The sequence below is a fragment of the Nicotiana sylvestris genome, chromosome 1 (assembly GCF_000393655.2).
Source record: "Nicotiana sylvestris chromosome 1, ASM39365v2, whole genome shotgun sequence".
NCBI classification, from domain to species: Eukaryota; Viridiplantae; Streptophyta; class Magnoliopsida; order Solanales; family Solanaceae; genus Nicotiana; species Nicotiana sylvestris.
The window spans coordinates 179,507,158-179,527,705 of NC_091057.1; the positions used below are offsets into that span (position 1 = coordinate 179,507,158).

The following is a 20,548-nucleotide window of genomic DNA, read 5'->3' on the forward strand; positions in this document are numbered from 1 at the left end:
AAGTCGAATGTGAGCGTGCGAATTGCTGAAATCAAATATTATCTATTTGATAGTGACTTATGGCTTCACACAATTTTATGTTTGGATAATTCTCTTGAAGAAATTCATGGGTAAACAAAATAAAGTGTCGTTTTACCTTGACTTTGGCTTACACAAATGCAATTGGGTTGATATTGGGCATGCACGATTCTTGTTGTCTCACTCGAGCATACGTTCTGGGGAGGAGAAAATACATGGAGTTCTCTAGGCCTTTGCTGAAAGTCACTCCAGCCAGTCATCAAAACTTGTTAATCGAGTTGTTACACTCTTGCTTGTTATGCTTGGAATAATTCATAACACAAGGTCTACTTTGTCATCTATTGCCTTTGATCCTGGCTCTTATCTTTATTATGATACATTTTCTCACCTTAGTGAACTCGATCATGCTAAACTTATATTATCCTTGCATCGATTTCCACTTAATAAATTCAGATTAGGCATCCTATTTGATCCTGGTTCTAGTTTGTTTATCACATTTATTGGAGGTGTAAGATATTGTGTAGTCATGATTACAGATGATTTCAAGTAGATTCTTAGGATATTTGAGTATTATACTGGTTCAACCTCCAATGATCCATGCATTTGAATCAATTCCCCTTTGATCTTGGTGGTAATATGTTCACGATTTTTTGATTATTGTCCTACTCATCACATTATCTGCATATTAAGACTTTAAGCATCACATTCTTTTGGTGAATTTCCCTGTTCCCCTGGTTAATTTATGCGCTGGAGACATGTTACAACTCTGGGTAAAAGAGAACCAAATATTTCTTACATATGCTCTCGGTATTTTAGAGTGGGAGAATTTATATTTGGAGCAATAAAGAATATTAGTGCTATTGGCATTTGTCTGCCAGTTGTGTTATTGCGAATCACCGCGGCTAATTTTTATTAATTGAATTAGATCTTGACTCTTTAGCACTAGTTGTAGATTTTGCTTCTGATTTATATTATCAGGTCACTCATAGAACATGATACTTATGCATCTAATTAGAAAGCTTTGGCCTTATTTGGGCTTAGCAATCTTGGATTATTGTGCTTTGTGTAAGTTGAGTGAAGATCAAAGTCTTTTTTATTGGATGAGTCACTGTTGTAGTGGAACTGCACAAAATATAACTAGATTCGAACATGACCTCATTTTTCCTGACTTGTCTATTTCAACTTGTAGAAATATTATGTTTCAACATCCACGAAAAACTCATTGATATATATTGGCTCAGCAACCTAAGATAAATATTTGCGTATAGGATCCAGGAATAAGTTCTATGTCTCTAACAAGTTAGACATTGACCATTGAGGCAATATTATTATTGAGATATACTGGCAAATTTTACTTCATCATGTATTCTAACCATATGGCTAAAGCGTGGGATTCCAGACAACAGTAGTGTTTGCATTCTTATATTTTGCAATTTGATTTGACAGGGGCAATTATTGGGTCTCCAGCTTTTCATTACTGCTATAATGCTGAATATTTGGATGATAAACATGAAATTTTGGTGGCACACTTCAACCACAATCAGTTTAGGAACTCGATTTCAGTTGCTATTGACTATTCGATTCAGGTTGTGACCACATCAGACCTGCCTAGTTATTCATCAAATGTGACAGAAATAGAGCATCCACTTCCTAGTGTGATTGCAAATTCTCTGTCTATCCAGAAAGAATTTTTCTATAGAAGCATTAGAGTTCATGTTAGGGCGGAAGTATTGTTGTGAATCAAATTGACTTTGTAAGAACCCACAGGCTAGAAATAGTGAATGAGACTAGTCCAGTTGGGATTATTGTGCCTAGCAAAATATTGAAGATTTTAACTGGGATCCAAGCCCAATTAACAACTAGTTAAAAGAACTATGGGTATTGTTGAAATAAATACTCTCATTATCAATTTTGAGTTTAGCTTCTCCTCCCCTTCTTGATTCTCTCCTTTCTTAGCTTCGCATTTTGTATTTTCCTTAATGTTGTTCTACTTTCTTGAGATGTAATCGTTAGTTACTACCATTGTTAGTTAGTACCATCAATATAATACTACCAATGTGATCTGTATGTTAGAGTTGTTACAACCTCTTAAAAATTACAAAATAAAAATATAATAGTCACGTGGAAGTTTTAAAGCTTAAAATTTATAAATATTGCTTTGTACAAGTTAGACAATGTCAAATAACGATACTATAATAAATGAGCATAGAGGGGAAATTTCATCAAACTAACATTGCGGACAGTGGTAGAATTAAGAATCCAACATCAATACAAAAGGTTGGCCAGCTCAAAACAAAGGTTGGCTAACGTGTTTCTCCAACTGGTAATGACGATTTCACCTCTCCTTTTCCCACGTATTTTTCTCTCTCTTCCACCGCAGCCCAACCAACTACAGAACCGAAAACCATAGGATCCCAGAATCTTCTCCTCCTTGGTCTCAAAGCTTTTCGACTGGGGAAAAATTGACTAGGATCAGATTCTTGTGTCCTTATTAAATCAATCGATTTTGATGCGGTAGATTCCAATTTCATTTTTTTAATCTTTAGGGATTTTATTGGGTTTCAAATTCTTGGAAGAATTCTAGGGTTTGAGACACAATGAAGGCCATGGAGACCTTGCAAGATCTGATTGAAGAAGTAAAAGTTCGAACGGTTTGGTGGGGTTTGTGTATATTTGCTGTCTGTTACTTTTTAACACGTAAGTTCTTTTCAATTATCTCTTTTTTCTTCACATGATGTATCTTCTTAGTAGGAAAATACACTGCCCATTAGGGTCTTTCTGGGTACTCCGTTATTTTTCAATTTTTGCCCATCTAATTTCTGATAATTTGTTGCCTGTGTAACTATAGTTTTCTATAAAATTATGGGATTACTTTCACTATTTTGATCACAATAATTTCATACGTGTTTTAGCGTTCCTTTGATCAATGGCCGTGAAAAGACTCTTTTTCTAATTGAGTTTGACTTGTATACTTGGAAGCAATTTTTACACCATCAGGTCTTGTAGAGGTAACTTTTCTTATTTTTCAAGATTACAAATTTTACATTTTAAGGAGACCTGTAGATATCATTTGGATGACGTGATAGTGTAAACAATTGCTTACAATGATGGTATATATAACTTAACCTCTCTTTTATTATGTTCTTTTGTGGTGTTCTCGAGTAATGTTTTATGACTGAAGATTAAGACATTGCTTACTAAGTTTGTTGGAGCTTTACATTGGGCTGGCTATGGCACTGTAGTGAAAATGCTTAAAAGTGAACTCAATATTGAATTTAAAAGAAAAACTCTCAAATTATTGATTCTTCGTCCTTTTTGTTTTAATATGATATGTTTAGTCTTCTGGTGTGTGGTTCTATTGACCACTTCAGCTACTTCAAATTTGTTTTTCATTTTTCAGCAAAGGAATTACATTTGGGACTTAAAGAAGTTATTTAATCTACCTGCTACTGAGTGAGTTACCTTTAGTGAGATGTTAGAAGGGAGAACTTGTAATGGCTTCTTGTGAACAGCCCGCCTCGCACTAAGGCACCCTTATTGTCACTTGAAGTCTAGTCTATTTCGTGTCTGGTTTACATATATATGATATATTTGATCTTACTTCCTGGGCCAAAAGAGAGTTATTCATGAAGTTACTTATTAAAAAAAGGGCTAACGCTCCTTACTTGATAAAAAAAGGGCTAACAAAGAGAGTTATTCACGGAAGACTGTTGCTTGTCTAGCAGATGACTTTGAAAACACAAAAAAAGCTAGACTATAAAGATGTTTGTTGTGACCGTGGTTAAAAGTCTCATTCTAGTATCAAATCATAAGACTTAGAACATAGAGGTTGTCATAAAATGTGAACCCAATATTAGCTGCATAATTGGAGATGGCCAGATGGGTCATAGATTTGGTAGCTTTCATCAAATTTTTCATGAAAAAGGGGATAAGGAAAAGGGAAATAAGGTGGATGAATTTGCAAGTTTGTTCCAATCTTTCTTTGAGTCTCTTTACCGAATTATCATACTTAATTCTGAGCCTCCGTGCAATGTTTCTGGTAAATTGTTTGCCACAACCATCAATTTGCTCTCTATTGTTGCATTATGATTGTTTTTGGATTCAACTCTTGATTGCAGACACCAGTACATCGATGTGGATGAATCTACCTATAGCTGTACTGTTGGTTTTTGGATTACGGATATTGTTTAATGAAGTGGACTTCCGTTGGAAAGTTCGGAATGTGCGGCCACCAACATACTTGGCACACTTAGAAAAGAAGCAGCTATCTGTGAATGATAGTCGACTTTCTACCTCACCACCCACACTGAAATGGAAGAGGAAAATTGGTTCTCCACTTGTAGAGGCAGCAGCAGAGGGGTTCATTGACAAGGTTTTGCATGATTTTGTGATTGATTTGTGGTACTCGGATATTACACCTGACAGGGAGGCACCAGAGCTGATACATGAAATAATCATGGATGTCCTTGGTGAAATATCTGGAAGAGTGAAAGGAATTAACCTTGTAGAACTGTTGACAAGGTATTTATTTCCCTGTCATTTCTCTGACTCAAATAGAGATGGCAATGGGGCAGGGAACACCTATCCCCATGACCGGCCCATCCCCTCTCTTCCTTAAAGGTTACTAGTTTTGCGAACAGGGAACTTTTTCTCAGATTTTAATTGCTGTTGTAACGCTTGAGAGAATTGAATTTAAAGAAAAAAGTCATCTTACATAGCCAAAGAATTTACAAAAAATATATGAAGTGGTTTAAGACGAGATGCTTTTGCGCTAACTATTCTCACTATTCACTTGTTATCCTTTTTGTGAACTATATTTTACACTGGCAATAACTTAGTCATGAAAGAATACAGTCCCTCATTTGTGCCCATTTTCCCACTTAATACCCCCTCTCTTCCACTCCTCTACGGGCAGGGTGGGGCATTTCCTTGATTTGTTGCTCCCATTGCCATTCTTTAACATAATTCTTCCTTTATTCTATTTGTTGTTTCTCAAACTCGTGACTGCTGGACTGATTTTGAGTCACCAGTAATTGAACCAAGTTATCTAATTCTTTAGGGATGTGGTGGACCTGATAGGAGATCACCTAGACCTTTTCCGCAGGAACCAGACAGCTATTGGCGTGGATGTCATGGGTACATTGTCTTCGGAAGAAAGGGATGAAAGATTGAAGCACCATCTGTTGGCCTCTAAAGAACTTCACCCTGCTTTGATATCAGCTGAGAGTGAGTACAAGGTGTGAGTGGAGTGTTCTGATGGAAAAATTGTCTCTTTCTCAGTTGGCATACTTGGCATGCTATCTAATGCTTCTTTTATAGGTACTTCAACGGCTCATTGGTGGAATCTTAGCTGTTGTGCTAAGACCCAGGGAAGCACAAAGCCCCTTAGTTCGGTGTATTGCCAGAGAACTATTAACTTCTTTAGTGGTACAGCCTCTTCTGAATCTTGCAAGCCCCGGGTGAGTTAATCTCTTACGAATGTTTATCATCAAAATTCAATGTTCTCAGTATACAAAACTTTGTCTAATGTATATCTGTTATGCTTTCAGTTGTCTAGGTTTATACCATGCAAAATAGAAGGTTATATGTATATTTTGCATTACTTAGAGAGGGAGGAGGCTTATAGCTGCTAATTGGTTGTAAGATCTAAAGTTGCTGATTAGTCCCTTGTACAGTAAATGACTAAATGCTACCAGTGAGAGCTAAGATGCATTGGGCTACCTCCACAATTAGGGGTATCTGAATATTTTTTATGTTTTTCATGTGGAATATATTAGATTCAGAGTGGTTGTTGGTCATTATATCAGGGTTTGCATAGCTATGAAATTTGAGTATTTATGTTTAGAATGTCATCAATATATTATACTTGAATGACTAAGTCAGTTAGTCCAAAGGTTGGATTGTTCTTGGTCATTCTTTATGGTTAAGAAATTACTTGATAATTCTTTTTTGCTCTATTACTATTCTATATGTTATTTCTTTTTGAGTACTGAGATGATTGGAAAAAAAACAAGAGAGAGGATCTTGATCCGCTCCACCCAAACAACAACAATAACAACATACCCAGTGAAATCCCACAAGTGGGGTCTGGGGAGTGTAGTGTATACGCAGACCTTACCCCTACCTCGTGGAGGTAGAGAGGCTGTTTGCCGAACACACACAAAAGAAAAAAGGAAGAGGCTGGGAGAGAGATGAAATGACTTACTTCTATAGATAGATGGATGCTTACACCAAGGAAAGTCAAGTCTTTTCTTCTACTCACCTTTCACCCTCCTGCCTCAGCATATTTTTGGGTTTAGCTTCTGTTTCGTTTTCTTTTCTTCTTCCGTTCTTTGTTAGTGCATTGGAGTTTGAGGAGGAGGAAGATTTAGGTCAGAGGCACACAGTATATGTTTTCAGCGTACAGAGATAAGTTATTTGAATTGAAACAATTGGATGAAGCTCAAAGAACTAGTACAATTTACAGAGCCTTTTATGTTATCCTCTTGGAAATGAGAACTTGAAAGGTCTAGTGGATAGTGGTTACTTAACCAGTAACTTTGTCTATCTAGGGAACTATTGCCTCAAGGACATTTCAAACGCATATCTTTGTCCTGATACGACTTTCTAATCAATCTGAAAGACAAACGAATATCCCTTTCAGATCTCAGTAAGAAATGATACTTTTAGTTTATCCTTTATAATGCCACGTACATGTTGAATATGTTCAATAAAAAGTTATGATCGCATTGGTATTCGATTCTCTTGATAATGTGAATCGAGGACATCTTATCCTAGCTGCATTTCCCCCTCTAAATATAAAACACTGCCTTGCTTTGTGCAACGGGAAGTTTCTTGCAGTTCATTAAGTTTCTTGTGTTTTGGTTGATCAATCTAGCTTGTTCCATTTCAATTACCGGTTCCTTATCAACTTATCACTGATTTGCTGTTGGACTTGATGTATTTTCTTGCAGGTATATTAATGAATTGATTGAATACATTTTCCTTGCATATAATGATGAGGGGTGTAAGCAGTCCGGCGATGGTAAATCGACTAAAGCAGAAAGCCACAATCGCAATCAGGGTGCTTCCTCAGACACTGTAAAATGTTCAGAAACTGATTATAAACAGAAAGAACCTACCAAGAATCAAGGGACTGATGCCTCGATCTGCCAATATGACCATCGAAGAGAGCAATCATCAGCTAATGCAGGAAGTTCAATTTCTAGTTCGATTCAAGATGAGGCTAATCATCCAAGGCCTGCTGACTGGGCTCGTGTCCTTGAAGCAGCTACCCAGAGAAGAACAGAAGTTCTGATGCCTGAAAATCTTGAAAACATGTGGGCAATCGGCAGAAACTATAAGAAAAAAATCCAAAAGTATTCTGCCTCGGGAGGAATTCAGGCTCCTGGAGTAAAGGTTACTGTAAGCAGTGGAAAAGATGAGGGGAAAGAATTACCAACTCAGAAGTCTGAGGTAGTCATGAAAATGGTAGATAAACAACACGATCCAAATCAACCACATAATCAGAGAAGTCATGCCCTGCATTTGTCTCAAGAGCTAAAAAAGGAAGTGCCATCCAAGGGAGGAATTTCCTATGATGTTGACAATGCTTCTGCCATTGTTGCATATGAGACTAAGACTAGGCTGAAGAGATCAAATAGTACATCTGATTTAGTTATCCAATCAAATACTGAAGATTTGCTTATGAGCAAAGGTGGTGGATCCATTATATCAGAATTCTATAGTGCAGAATATAGGAGAAACAATGCAGTACCCAGCACTATGAGTGCTTCAGACATGGTGATTCGTGGTGAGGGACATCATCGTCCAAAGCTGAAGTGCAGGGTATGTGCATTCTCCTCAATATTTTCCTCATACTCCAACATATGTCCCAAGAGGTCAAGCTGGCTCATAAGAAATTAAAAACTTGTGTGGTGTTGTATAATTAACTTCGTGAGCTATGCCTCAAATCCTTACCTTTGACTTCTTCCTTTTAAGATTCTCGTCGTTCACTACTGTTTCCTCCTCCCCTAGGTTTTGGGTGCATATTTTGAGAAGCTGGCCTCAAAATCTTTTGCTGTATATTCCATTGCGGTTACTGATGCCAATAATAACACTTGGTTCGTAAAGAGAAGGTATTGTTTCTATGGTCATACTGTAACTACTTAATGGTGCCTTGTCATCTAAAAACATCTTCATTCATGTTATTGTGTTAGGATTTTTATTGCATTTAAAGAAGTTCCTTTAAGCACTGAACAAGTTCTTTTCTCAACTTTCGCTCTGGCTTTGTTTAGCTGATATCATCCTATTGGGGTGCCGTTTAAACAGATACAGGAACTTCGAGAGATTGCATAGACACCTGAAGGATATTCCTAATTACACATTACATTTGCCTCCTAAGAGGATATTTTCATCGAGTACAGAAGATGCATTCGTTCATCATCGTTGCATTCAGCTTGACAAATATCTGCAAGTATGGTTCTGCACTGCTTTTATATCGATTTGGAATATTTTGTGCCTTCTGGTTGCTTTAGATGTTCTTTTCTCCAACAGGATCTCTTGTCAATTGCCAATGTGGCTGAGCAACATGAAGTGTGGGATTTTCTCAGTGCCTCTTCCAAGGTATGTTTTCTTGGAGTTTGTTAGGTCTTTTACCATTATTTCCTACAGATCTACGCTGTTTTAACCCAAACTAATACCTGATATGTGTCTATGAAGAACTACTCCTTTGGAAAATCTTCTTCAGTGATGAGAACACTGGCAGGTACTTCAATTTCTCTCAACCAACATGTTTGTGTTCTTTATTTATGTGATGATGAGTGGTGTTTCCATTTGGATATTTTGACATCTATATACTCGTAGACATGGAATGCTGTGGGTATTCCTGTTGATGATTGCAATAATAAATCTCCAGTGAAGGCCAGAATAACTTGTACCATGTTTCTTCACATAGGATACAGTGTGGATGTCTGATTCCAACTGCAAAAAATGCAATATTCTTGTAGTGAGTTGGGGAGTCCGTTTTGCTAAATTGTAAAACTAGTTTGAACAGAGTGATGTACAAATCAAATCGCAATGTGAGGCAAAACATTGTGATACTTTTCTTCGCATTATAGCATCTCCAGTTGTGAACCTGAAGTAGTTGCTTATTGAATTGTGTTAGAAAAGAGTTAAGTTCTTAAGTTAGATATTTCCCCGTGTAGGACAAGTACACCATGTATATTATGTTTGACACCTTTAAATAGGAGTGTCTTCTATTCACTGAATTGTCAAGCTATCAATTTATCTTTCTCTTTTATCATTCTCTCACATGATATTTGAGCATACCTTTGTAGGTCATTCTCGCACTTGTAAGTCCACATTCAAATACATGAGTGAACCTTAGAGTCGGTTACACATGTCGAGTATATGGTGAAATCCAATTAGGTTTATAAGGTCTTTGGCAACTTCATTTTCATGCATAAAAAATAAGGTGGAGGATGGATTATTTTTAGGCTATCTATTATGAAAGGTTTTTGGCTGTTCTGTGTAGGGATTTAAGTGAGCAATTGTTAAAATGTTCACTAACGAAACCTTTGTGGTGTACCAATGCTTAAGAAGCTTTAATGTCTCATTCAATCCGTCAGCTAAGTGAATAACTACTAATGATGACTGTTCTTTTACCTAAATATATACTTCTTTCTCTTTCTCTGATTGCTTAAGCATGAACATAATGAGTGAGTTACCTAGTGTATGGTAGTTACTTAATTTGTTAAAATCTGACTGAACTTATCCTTTGTGACTACAGTTAACGTGGATGATGCTGTGGATGATATTGTGCGTCAATTCAAAGGCGTTTCTGATGGTTTGATGCGTAAAGTTGTTGGCTCTCCTTCATCTTCTTCTTATGAACCTACTACCTCTACTTCAGACAGAAATTTGTCCTGGAATGTGGAGGAAATGAATAAACTGGCTTTAACACAAAGTACCTCCGAGTCACTTAATAGCTTTTCTGACAATGATGATGGTGATAAGGATGGAAGCCACGGGCAGGAGGAAGTAGGACCTAGTTCAGAAGCTAATGGGTGGCATTCGGACAATGAGTTGAATTCAAAAGGATTCCCCCCTCGGGTGGTTAAATGTAACGAAGAGCTGAGAAGCTCAGCGGCTGACTCGAAGTACGGTTCTGGAGGATTTCCAGACACAAGTTTGGCAGTAGTTCCCAGTCAACAAGAGGATCCAGCTGGAGTGCCACCAGAGGTATATCCATCTTCTTATTCTTGTCAACCTTCTGATCAAATGATATCAACAGTATTTCATCTGATATATTTCTCCTTCCAGCCGAGGGGTGCTTCACATGCTTCAGTTTTACTCATTCATTTTCATGGGTGTTTTTTTTCTTTCAGTGGACACCGCCCAATTTAAGTGTACCTATCTTGAATTTGGTGGACAAGATTTTTCAGCTGAATAGAAGAGGCTGGCTAAGGTGACAACAACATGTTTTGTACTTCTCTAATTCCTATTTCATTCCCTCCTGGTATCAAATTGAGAACTGTTTTCCTACATTTAACTTCTCTTTAATAGTTTAACTATTGAACCGGTTTCATCATCCATCTTTAATATCTTCATGCTTAATTTGGTTCCTAAAAATGACTTAGAAGGGTCAAATATACCATTTGATTTATAATTATGCCAAAACTACAATCTTCCATCCTGATAAGCTGAACTACTGAAGCATGCACAATATTTCTAATGGAATACATGAAGGAGAGAAGGAGATGATCCAGGACTTCACAGATTTTGACATGGTTTCAATGAACATCTATACATTTTTAATATTTATGTTTTCCTTACCTACGACATGAAGGTAGTAGGTTCATGTAGAAGGTTAGCAATGTATCTACTTTTTGTTTCTCCAAAATAACCCTGCTTTTTTATTAAAATATCCCTGTCTGGCTGCCAGCACATTAAATATAGGGGATTGTATGTCCGTCAACTACATTCCCCATTTTTCTTGTCTCTGCATTATTGCTCTGCTTGGTGTCAACTTTATTGCAAGTTTAAAACTGCCGACACTGCATGAAAGATATCTTGTATTCATATTATTTCCTTGATATGCCATCATTAAAGAACATCTAACATAGCCATTATTGTTCTTGCAGAAGACAAGTATTTTGGATATCAAAGGAAATAATGCAGTTAATGATGGAGGACGCTATTGATGATTGGCTGTTAAGGCAAATCCATTGGCTACGGAGAGAGGATGTTATTGCTCAGGGAATCGGATGGATTAAAGATGTAAGCATTTAGTTTTCTGGTTGTAACTTTTCCGCCTTAATTGCTTACATCTGAAGCCAAATTCTTTTTGGCTTCTGCTTCTGAAGTTACATTATTTACAGATTGCATTAACTAAATGACAAATGGAAAATACTGTTGATTGGTGAAGAGACATAGTTTGGAATTCCAAAAATGACAATGGTGCAGAGTCCCTTTTTAGCAACCTTAGTGCAGGTTCCCTTTTGGGAGTTTTGACATGTTATGCCTCAAATCTTTTTACGCCCATGGATTTCCTCTTTGAGAGTTTTTTATAAAATAAATGGATGTGGCAATTCGTCAATATTTGATAATTCGATCTTTGATCATTGGTATCATAAACTTAGTTATTTTATTTCTTTTGAAAATGGTAATAGTATTGGTGTTATTATTTTAATGTATTTAATGTTGTATTTGAATCATTTAGCATGACACTTACAGCTAAGTCTTTTCGTTATTAGATTTCAAAGTCTGCCATCTATATTTGCTGCAACTTCTGTAAAATAGTATGTCTTACTGCAATACTTATTTTGAACTTGATGTGGCATATGTGAAAATAGCTATCTGATGGAAAGAGAACAGTATTTGGAAATCAATGTCAAGGGAATGAATTTTTACCCTGTGCTGCAACATAAAATGTTGAGAAGTATGCACCTTTATATTTGTTTGTAAGGGTTATAATGCTTTTTTTAAGACTAAGATTTATAATGTGGTTCAGTCAACTAAAATAATGGAGCATGCTATACTCATAATGTATGGAACTTGGCTATATCATCTTAATTTCTTTGCTTATTGGCTTTTTTCTCGACTTTCACTTGTGTCATCATTGTGCTACTTTAAGATTATAAAATGAGGAAGTTATGTAGAAGGATCATTTGGTAGTGACTTTTTGGGTCTGTTGTTGATTTGGTTCCTAGGTTCTCTGGCCGAATGGCATTTTCTTCATAAAATTAAGAAATCCAGTTGAAATCAACAATCGCGAACCAAATCAAGGAACCACGAGACAACCTGTAGGAAGTAAGGCCTCTAAGGCAGGATCTTTTGAGGAACAGCTTGAGGCTACTCGTAGAGCAAGTGATGTGAAAAAGATGCTCTATGGTAAGTGTGCTCTTGATTGTGCATGAATTGCCAACATTACTTTCTTACCTATTGTATGAATGGAAGTTCCTTAAAAATGCCATTTTCTATTCTTTTATGTAATTGACTGTGCAGAAGTAAAAAAAACGTCTCCCATTGTTGCTTCTTTTTAAATTGTTTTCAAACTGTAATACTCTTCCTTCAGCTAGCAAGTAGTAGATGTCTTGCTCAACATTGATTCACGCAATTCCTTACTTCCACTGGGTGGTTCATGTTCACTTAGGTTGGGGTTATCTGTTCAATTTCACCAAAGCTTGTTGCCCTGCAACTCTATATTTTTTTTTTTTGGGGGGGGGGGGGAGGGGCACAATGGGCTGCACAGACAGACAGGGTTTTTAGCTGCCCAGCCTTGAGAGGGCCAGGGATAAATTGTTAACTAGTTCCTCTTTAAATTCTTAGATGGTGCTCCCGCCACATTGGTCAGCTTAATTGGGCACAAGCAGTACAGACGTTGTGCTAGAGATTTGTATTATTTCCTTCAGGTAAATACCTCACTGCGAGAACATTGGTTTCCTATTTACATGTTTTCCGCTGAACTAACAATGACAAATGAATTGAATGTGCAGTCTTCCATCTGTTTAAAGCAGCTTACATATGGTGTCCTCGAACTTGTACTCATATCGGTCTTCCCTGAGCTGAGGGATGTTGTGAAGGATATCCATGAAAAGGCACAAGCTCAACCTGTATAGGCTGTGACACTTTTTCTTTCTCAGTAACTCCATTAATGCGCTACGTGATTAAAGAAAAGTTAATGAGCTCATTTAACTCGACTCTCTGGCTATAGATTCCAAATCCTCCTGTAAAGCTGGGAAGGAGAGCGGATCTAGGCAGGGGTATGGAAACTTAGTGACTTGATTTTGTCAAATTAATTTTTTTTTTTTCAGTCTAGGATCTTGGACTGCAGGAAATTCTTTTATGGGATGCCAAAAGTAGGAGCAAATGCTCTACTTTTGCTTCTTACTGTACAAAGTGTGCATTAGAATCTGTACAGTAGTCAGTTTTGGTGTGCAGTCTTGTATATTCATTTGGAACTACCTCAATTGGATGATATAACTAGTCGGGCTGATGCTAGCCATATTAAATTCACTTCATGATGAATCCAAATTTTGCATTAATATCATCTCTTGTTTTTTTGCTGCTGGCTCCTTGACCTTTCCTTTGATCTAGTGGGGCTAAACTCTTATTGTGACACGAAAATTGTGAAAAAAGCATGACTAGTTTTCGGACTGGTAATCTAAAAATAGCTAGCATTTGCAGAGTCACTGTAAAATAGTCACTATCTTATGTGGAGATAAAATCTGGACAAAAATATCCTAGTTGAAACACGGAAAATTCTAGTATGGAGCTCATGTGTGTAAACTTTCAGCATATTATGTTGGAATTCAAGCACATTATGAAATTCAAGCATATTATGCTAAAATCTCATATGTTAAAAATTCTACCTCCAACATGTTATGCTGTAATTTTTTCAGGTTTTTAAAGGTTCTTTTGTTCAGATTTTGTCTTTCATTGAAAAGTGATTAAATTTCGATTGCTTTTGAAGTTGTAAATAAGAATATTCCTGATTTTTTCCCGGGAAAATTATACTACTGGGCTTTTGGCTCTACATTCAACTGTAACAGGCTTGGGCCTTTCGATTACTTTCTGAAATATTCCAACTAATTGGTATGACTGCGCAGTAACAATTCAACGGATGCTGTAATTACACCTGCAGGAGTGGAAGTAAAAATAGCACGGGCTAGCCAGTTTTTGGACTGGTCATTCAAAATAGTTAGTGTTTGCAAAGTCATTGAAAAATAACCACTATTTTACTGTAATAGGGACCGGTCCAGCATAATATACTGGAGATCGGTGCACCTGTGTATGACTTTCAGCGTATTATGCTGGAACTCCAACACGCGGAAAATTCCTCCAGCGTATTATGCTGGAACTCCAACACGCGGAAAATTCCAACATAATATACTGGAGATTGGAGCACCAGTGTATGAACTTCCAGCATATTATGCTGGACCGGTATGTTATACTGGAACAGTGGAACTCCAGTATATTATGCTAGAGTTTCAGTATACTTATGCTGGAACTCCATTATAATATGCTAGAGTTCCAGTATACTTATGCTAGAACTCCGGTATATTATGCTGGAGTATTTTCCGGATTTGAACAGTGTTTTTGTTCAAATATATTTTTACATGAAAATTGGCTAAATTTTGATTACTTTTGAAACTGTGGCTATTTTTGAATTTCTCCCGGAATGGAAGGATGAAGGAATTGATTTTAGTTCATTTTAGGCGTATAAATTTTTAGCAGAAGTCTATAGTTTTGGCCGATTGAAGCATGCTACATACATTCTTAGATGTTGCTCACATTCAATATTAATAGTTGCCTGATTATGTAAAAAAATTATGCAATATTCTGTAAAAATCCTTTACCGTTACTGTATAAAATTTAAAGCTAAGAAAGAGGAAAGTAAGTTTATATGCAATTTGATTGGCTCCAGTCATTTTTTTTTTCATACAATTAATCTATACTTAATGTAGACATGTACTTGGGATTGATTTTTTAAGTGACTTGATGTGTAAATATTCACCAATTGTCAATGGATAAAGATTTAAGAATTTAATTTTTATATACTAACTCTATATAAAGAATTTTATTACTGTCGCTTAAAAGCCAATCACAAGGTATAATAGTTAAATCCAGTAAATCCAAAAAGTTTATACTAGTTGCAGACGCTATATGGCCAGGGGCGAAGCTACTTTGATCCAAGGGTGGTCAACTGAATACCCTTCGTCGAAAAATCAAACTACGTATAAGATAAAATATTACTTGTTACGGATTAAAAATAGACTTTGAATAAGGTAAAATATTACTTGTGGCTTGCATGTGAACATCCTCTTTAGAATATAGCATGCCTTGGCTCCTACTTCCACTCCCAACTATAAAGGGTAGCCTGGTGTACTAAGCTTCAGTTATGCACGTGGTCCGGGAAAGAGCCGGATTGCTTCAAACTATAAACGCCATAAAAGATGTTGGTGTCAACTGTCATACCATCAGTTTGCTCTGTATAGTTCCTGAATCCTCCCATCCTTTCATGTATTGCAGACACTATTTTTAGCAACTTTCTATATTTTTCTAGTTGGGTGGGTCCTACCCTCCAATTATGTGAATCAGATCACTATCAACAACCACTTCTAGTACTTTTTCTTTAATTTCCTTTTGGGAAAATTTGCCATACTTCTCTTGGTATTTGGTTTTGCATTTTATCTTCATTCTTCATTGCTCCATGATAACCTAATAAGGAAATCTGAATTCCAACAATAATGCAGGTAGGACTGAACGTTTAAAGGACATTATTGCACTCTTTTAATTTCCTTTTCATATAAAGACTGTAGCTCTTGCAAATTAATTCTAGCTCTAAAAACTTGTTGTTAAAAGACCAGTGCAACTGCTTTTGTGATGACAGAAAACGCCTCAAAGAAGATAGATAGAAGAGCAATCTTCTTCAAGATTTTTAATCCTACTGTCAAGAGTGAACTGGTAATATTCTCTTTTATTCATCATTGTATAAGTCTTGGCGTAACCGGTAAAGTTGCTACCATGTGATCAGGAGGTCACGGGTTTGAGCCGTAGAAACAATCTCTTGCAGAAATGCAGGGTAAGGCTGCGTACAATAGACCCCTTGTGGTCCGGCCCTTCCCCGAATCCGCCACATGGCGTGAGTTTAGTGCACTGGGCTCCCTATTCATCATTTTACAAGCATATGTCTACTTTCTCTTTGTTTTTCTGCTTTAGTATGTTCCGTACCTTCTTTCTGCGGATCTTTATATGAGCTGCTACTTGGGGAGTTTTTAGTATGTCAAGAAAGTCATTTTTCAAAAAAATCTCCTGAAAAATGATTTTTGGTGCTTGGCTAGAAGGTGAAAACTACTTTCCCAAAAAACAGTATAAAAGATTGATAATACAATTAGCAAACTGTATAGTATTGTGATAAATATTTTTGAGTAAGAATGATTAAGTGTGGGTTAAAGCTGTAACATAAAGTTAAAAGTTGAGATAATTGTGAAGGAAAATGATTACCTCGAAAGTGAGGGAAACCATGTTCCCTAAGAATGTATTTTAGAGAACATTTTTGCAAAATATTTTCCGTCATACCACAAACACATCCAATGTTTCTCTTTTGACGACTCTCTTAATTTGCAGAGAATACCAGCCCATTTTCTTAGGCATATTTCAGAAGATTCACCTGATAAAGCAACTCTGAAATGTCTTTCTGGAGGCATTTGGAATGTAAAATTACACATTGATGAAGATGGCTTGCTTATACACCAAGGTTGGGAGAAATTCCACAAAGATAACCATATAGAAGATGGGGAGTTTCTCGTGTTTAGGTACGACGGGGATCTACAATTTACAGTAAGAATTTTCAGCAAAAATGGACTGGAAAGAGAAGCGAAGTCAATAACCATGGACAAAAATCAAAAAGCTTCAATATCTGATACGTTCAAGAACCAGAAAAGGCCACCAAAATACCCTTACAACCCTATGGACGTTGAAAATGGCACAGGTGTGATGATTTAATTTGTAATTTTATGATTAATTAAAGCCTATTAAGTTGAATTAACTCAATGTGCTATCTTGTGTTTTCTTCAGAACATGAAACTCCAAGAAAAAAAGTTGCAGCTGAGAAAGCGAAGCTCTTTCTAACTTCAGATACTCCTCAATTTGTGAAATGTTTGAAAAGCTACAATGTGAACAAGTCCTGTTTCATAGTAAGTACTTTCTAAAACTAATTTAATTAATTCCATGCTTTATTGATTTTTGTGACCAGTAAGCTATATGAAATGTATAACATATACCCATGTCGTTTATCAAAGTTTTAAATATTGTTTAAATATATCCCCGTTATACTTTCCGTTTACATATACCCCGTCGTTCATCAAAATTTTAAATATTATTTAAATCTATCCCCGTTATACTTTCTGTTCACATATACCCCTGCCATCCATCAAAGTTTTAAATATAGCCCTATTTTAACGGACATGACACGTGGTGGCCTCTAATCAAATTTTCCAACTCAAAAACAAAAAAACCCAACCAGACAGGTTTTAAGAGGGAAAACGGGTCGGTCAGTCATGGATTTTAGTCTTTTTTTGGGGGAAATTTTCATAAATACAACTTCTATTACATCATCTACAACTATTATTTGATTCACGTTCTGTACAATACAACAAGAACAACAACAACCCAGTATAATCCCATTTAGTGAGGTCTGGGGAGGGTAGTGTGTATGCAGACCTTACCCCTACCCTGGGATAGAGAGACTGTTTCCAAATAGACCCCCGACATCCTTCCCTCCAAGAACTTCCCACCTTGCTCTTGGGGAGACTCGAACTCACCCCGTTCTGTACAATATTTTATACAATTAATAATTATTCAGCTTAAAAAATCTCTTCTCTCTCTTCGAAAATCATTTAATAAGAATCTAAAAAATTTAGCAAATTTAATGAGATCTTCATCATTCCCTAAATTTAAGCTTAACTGAATTGACAAAACCTAATTATTTTAAAAAATCTGTAAATCCCTCAAATTTAGCCTAATAAAATTTACTACAACTCAAATACAATGAATCATCTCTTAAAAGATGCCTTTTTGCTTTCATTAATTAGGTGAGAGATTACACCATATGTTTATGTTCATTGAGTAATAATATACTATCTTTTTGCACTATTGCATGTAACTGATATATGGTATATTGTATACTATTTATATAGTGATATAGATATATTGTAATATGTTGTATAAGGTATATATTTAAATGTATTAATAAATAATAGAATATAATATATACTTTATATATATATATATATATATATATATATATATATATATATATATATATATATATATATATATATGAAATAATGGTTAAATAACATATATAAATAAAACAACATACTTTCTACCTGAAATATGCAACATACTTAAAGAAGTTATATATTATACATAGTATAAATATATTATATACTATATACTATATATTGTCCTCTTAAATCCAATATTCTTTATATTGTTTATAGATAATAGAGCTCTTAAAGATATTATGTAAATACGTATATTTGTATACAAATAATATATTCATATATAGTATATGCATATTATGGTACTTAATATATAGTCCTCGTAAATGTGATTATATATATATATATATATATATATATGTATGTATGTATGTATGTATGTATGTATGTATGTATGTATGTATATTATAGTAAATGTAAAGGAATATTGCACCAATATTTGGTTTTTCTTGGTATATTGTAAGCATATAAAAAATATCTACATATATTATACCAAATTCATACATAAATATTTTGGTATTTTGTCGTTAATCCTTAATACCACATGATTCAACATTTAAAAATGTTGAACCATTCTAACTTCTCAGAAAAATAAATTCAAAAATGTCAACTTATCTATTTAACAATTGATTGAATTTACTAGAAAATAAAAGGGGAAAAAATGATGAAGAAAAAGAATACCATGGGTGTGAAACCAAAAGATCAATTTTTCTTCACATATTCATCACTGGCGTGCTGTTTTCCATAAATCCTTTTATCTTCCTTTTTTCCAGATGTAATTTGTTGATAATTAGAATGAGGGTGATGGCTGGCATGCGATGTTGGTGCACCATAACTATAAAATATTGACAAAAAATTAGTTCTTTCAATAGATGATTCTGAAATTTCTTCGATCCAAATATTGTCTCTAACACCATTGTCCATGATTTTCTGAGCAATGAATTTTTTTTTATGTATTTTGACCTATACTGAATATATGGGAGGAAGAAAAGGGGGATAGATGCTTGTGATATACTAGAATATCTTTTACTTGAGAAATTGGGGGAGAAATTAATAGTGATAGTTAACGTTAGGTGTGAGAGAAAGAGATATTTTTAAGTGAGAGAGAATCTCAAGGGAGAGATTTTAGAATATGAAAAGTTGTACATAATTTAATTAAAAGGTAAAATTTTAAAATAAGTTGTACTAAAAGTAATTTTGTAAAAGCAGTTATAGGGAATATAAATAAGTTTTAAAGGGATGTATTCTATGTAAATTCCTCTTTTTTTTTTTGTTTGTTTCCGGATTGAAAAATTTTATTAGAGGCCGCCACGTCTCATGGCTGTTAAATTAGGGGTATATTTAAAACTTTGATGGACAACAAGGGTATATGTGAACGAAAAATACGGGGGATAGATTTATAACAATATTTGATAATAGAGGGGTATATCCGACCCTTTTCCGTATTATTTATTAACCAAGTTATTCTAATGCAGTATGTTCCAAAGTCCTTCTGTGAACAACTTTCAGAATTAGCCAATAAGACAACAGCAATACTCAGTAATTCAGAGGGAAATAAGTGGAAAGTGAATTTTGTATTACGAAAAGGATACCATGCTTTTTGTGGAGGGTGGAAACAGTTTGTGAAAGATAACAAGCTTAAGGAAGGAGATGTCTGTGTTTTTCAGCTTGTCAATACAAATGAACTGAAGGTCTCCGTTTTCGACAATCCTCCTGAATCTTTGTTGAAAGTTGCTGCATAAAGATGTGCAAGAATGTAAATATTAATTTGATGCAAATGTTTTGGAATCTGAACTCTGTAGCTGCTTAACATTAACTATATTGTTCCCATTTTCCTTTTTATGTATATGAGTGATCAGAGTTCTTTAACTTCTTAGAATTCAGTAATTTTGTATGTTCAATCATCAGAGATCTGGTAATGTCGATTGTATTTCTGAAAATGATGCATAAAATGTATAGATCTATTCCAGAGAGCAGATTCACCTAGAGTTCTATGGTGCAATACCAATTAATCTATTCAGAGGCAGACCCGGGATTTTTATACGACGGCCGATGGGGATAGTATTCTGCTCACTAGTGTCCCAGGCTTGTAGTGTTCAGGGTGCCAAGTTCTTTAAACTAACCATTTTCCAGATATATAAATATACATATACAGGATTTTTGCCGAAGCTTATGGGGTCTCGTGACCCCTCACTATAACACATAGGCCCGCCTCTGGATATATTACTATTGTCTCATATAGGCAGTAATGGATGTAGCAT

At 35.5% G+C, this 20,548-nt stretch overlaps 2 protein-coding genes across 2 annotated transcripts; both read left to right on the top strand.

Annotated features, from left to right (window-relative positions):
* Positions 1–2,248: 2,248 nt before the first annotated feature.
* On the top strand, positions 2,249–13,563 carry LOC104220214 (uncharacterized). Its single transcript, XM_009771041.2, has 15 exons — positions 2,249–2,715; positions 4,137–4,539; positions 5,078–5,255; positions 5,338–5,477; positions 6,972–7,845; positions 8,035–8,135; positions 8,329–8,473; positions 8,554–8,622; positions 8,719–8,764; positions 9,788–10,239; positions 10,386–10,465; positions 11,142–11,277; positions 12,210–12,390; positions 12,829–12,911; positions 12,996–13,563. Exons 1-15 carry the CDS (start codon positions 2,616–2,618, stop codon positions 13,116–13,118), a joined length of 3,111 nt encoding a protein of 1,036 aa, XP_009769343.1. The 5' UTR covers positions 2,249–2,615; the 3' UTR covers positions 13,119–13,563.
* A 729-nt stretch (positions 13,564–14,292) lies between these two features.
* LOC104220218 (B3 domain-containing protein Os03g0212300-like) lies at positions 14,293–20,156 on the top strand. The gene is made up of 7 exons (XM_070157060.1): positions 14,293–14,442; positions 15,566–15,569; positions 15,729–15,755; positions 15,893–15,966; positions 16,630–16,993; positions 17,080–17,198; positions 19,763–20,156. The coding sequence occupies exons 1-7, from the start codon at positions 14,293–14,295 to the stop codon at positions 20,027–20,029; spliced, it is 1,005 nt and encodes a 334-aa protein (XP_070013161.1). The 3' UTR covers positions 20,030–20,156.
* Positions 20,157–20,548: the final 392 nt, after the last annotated feature.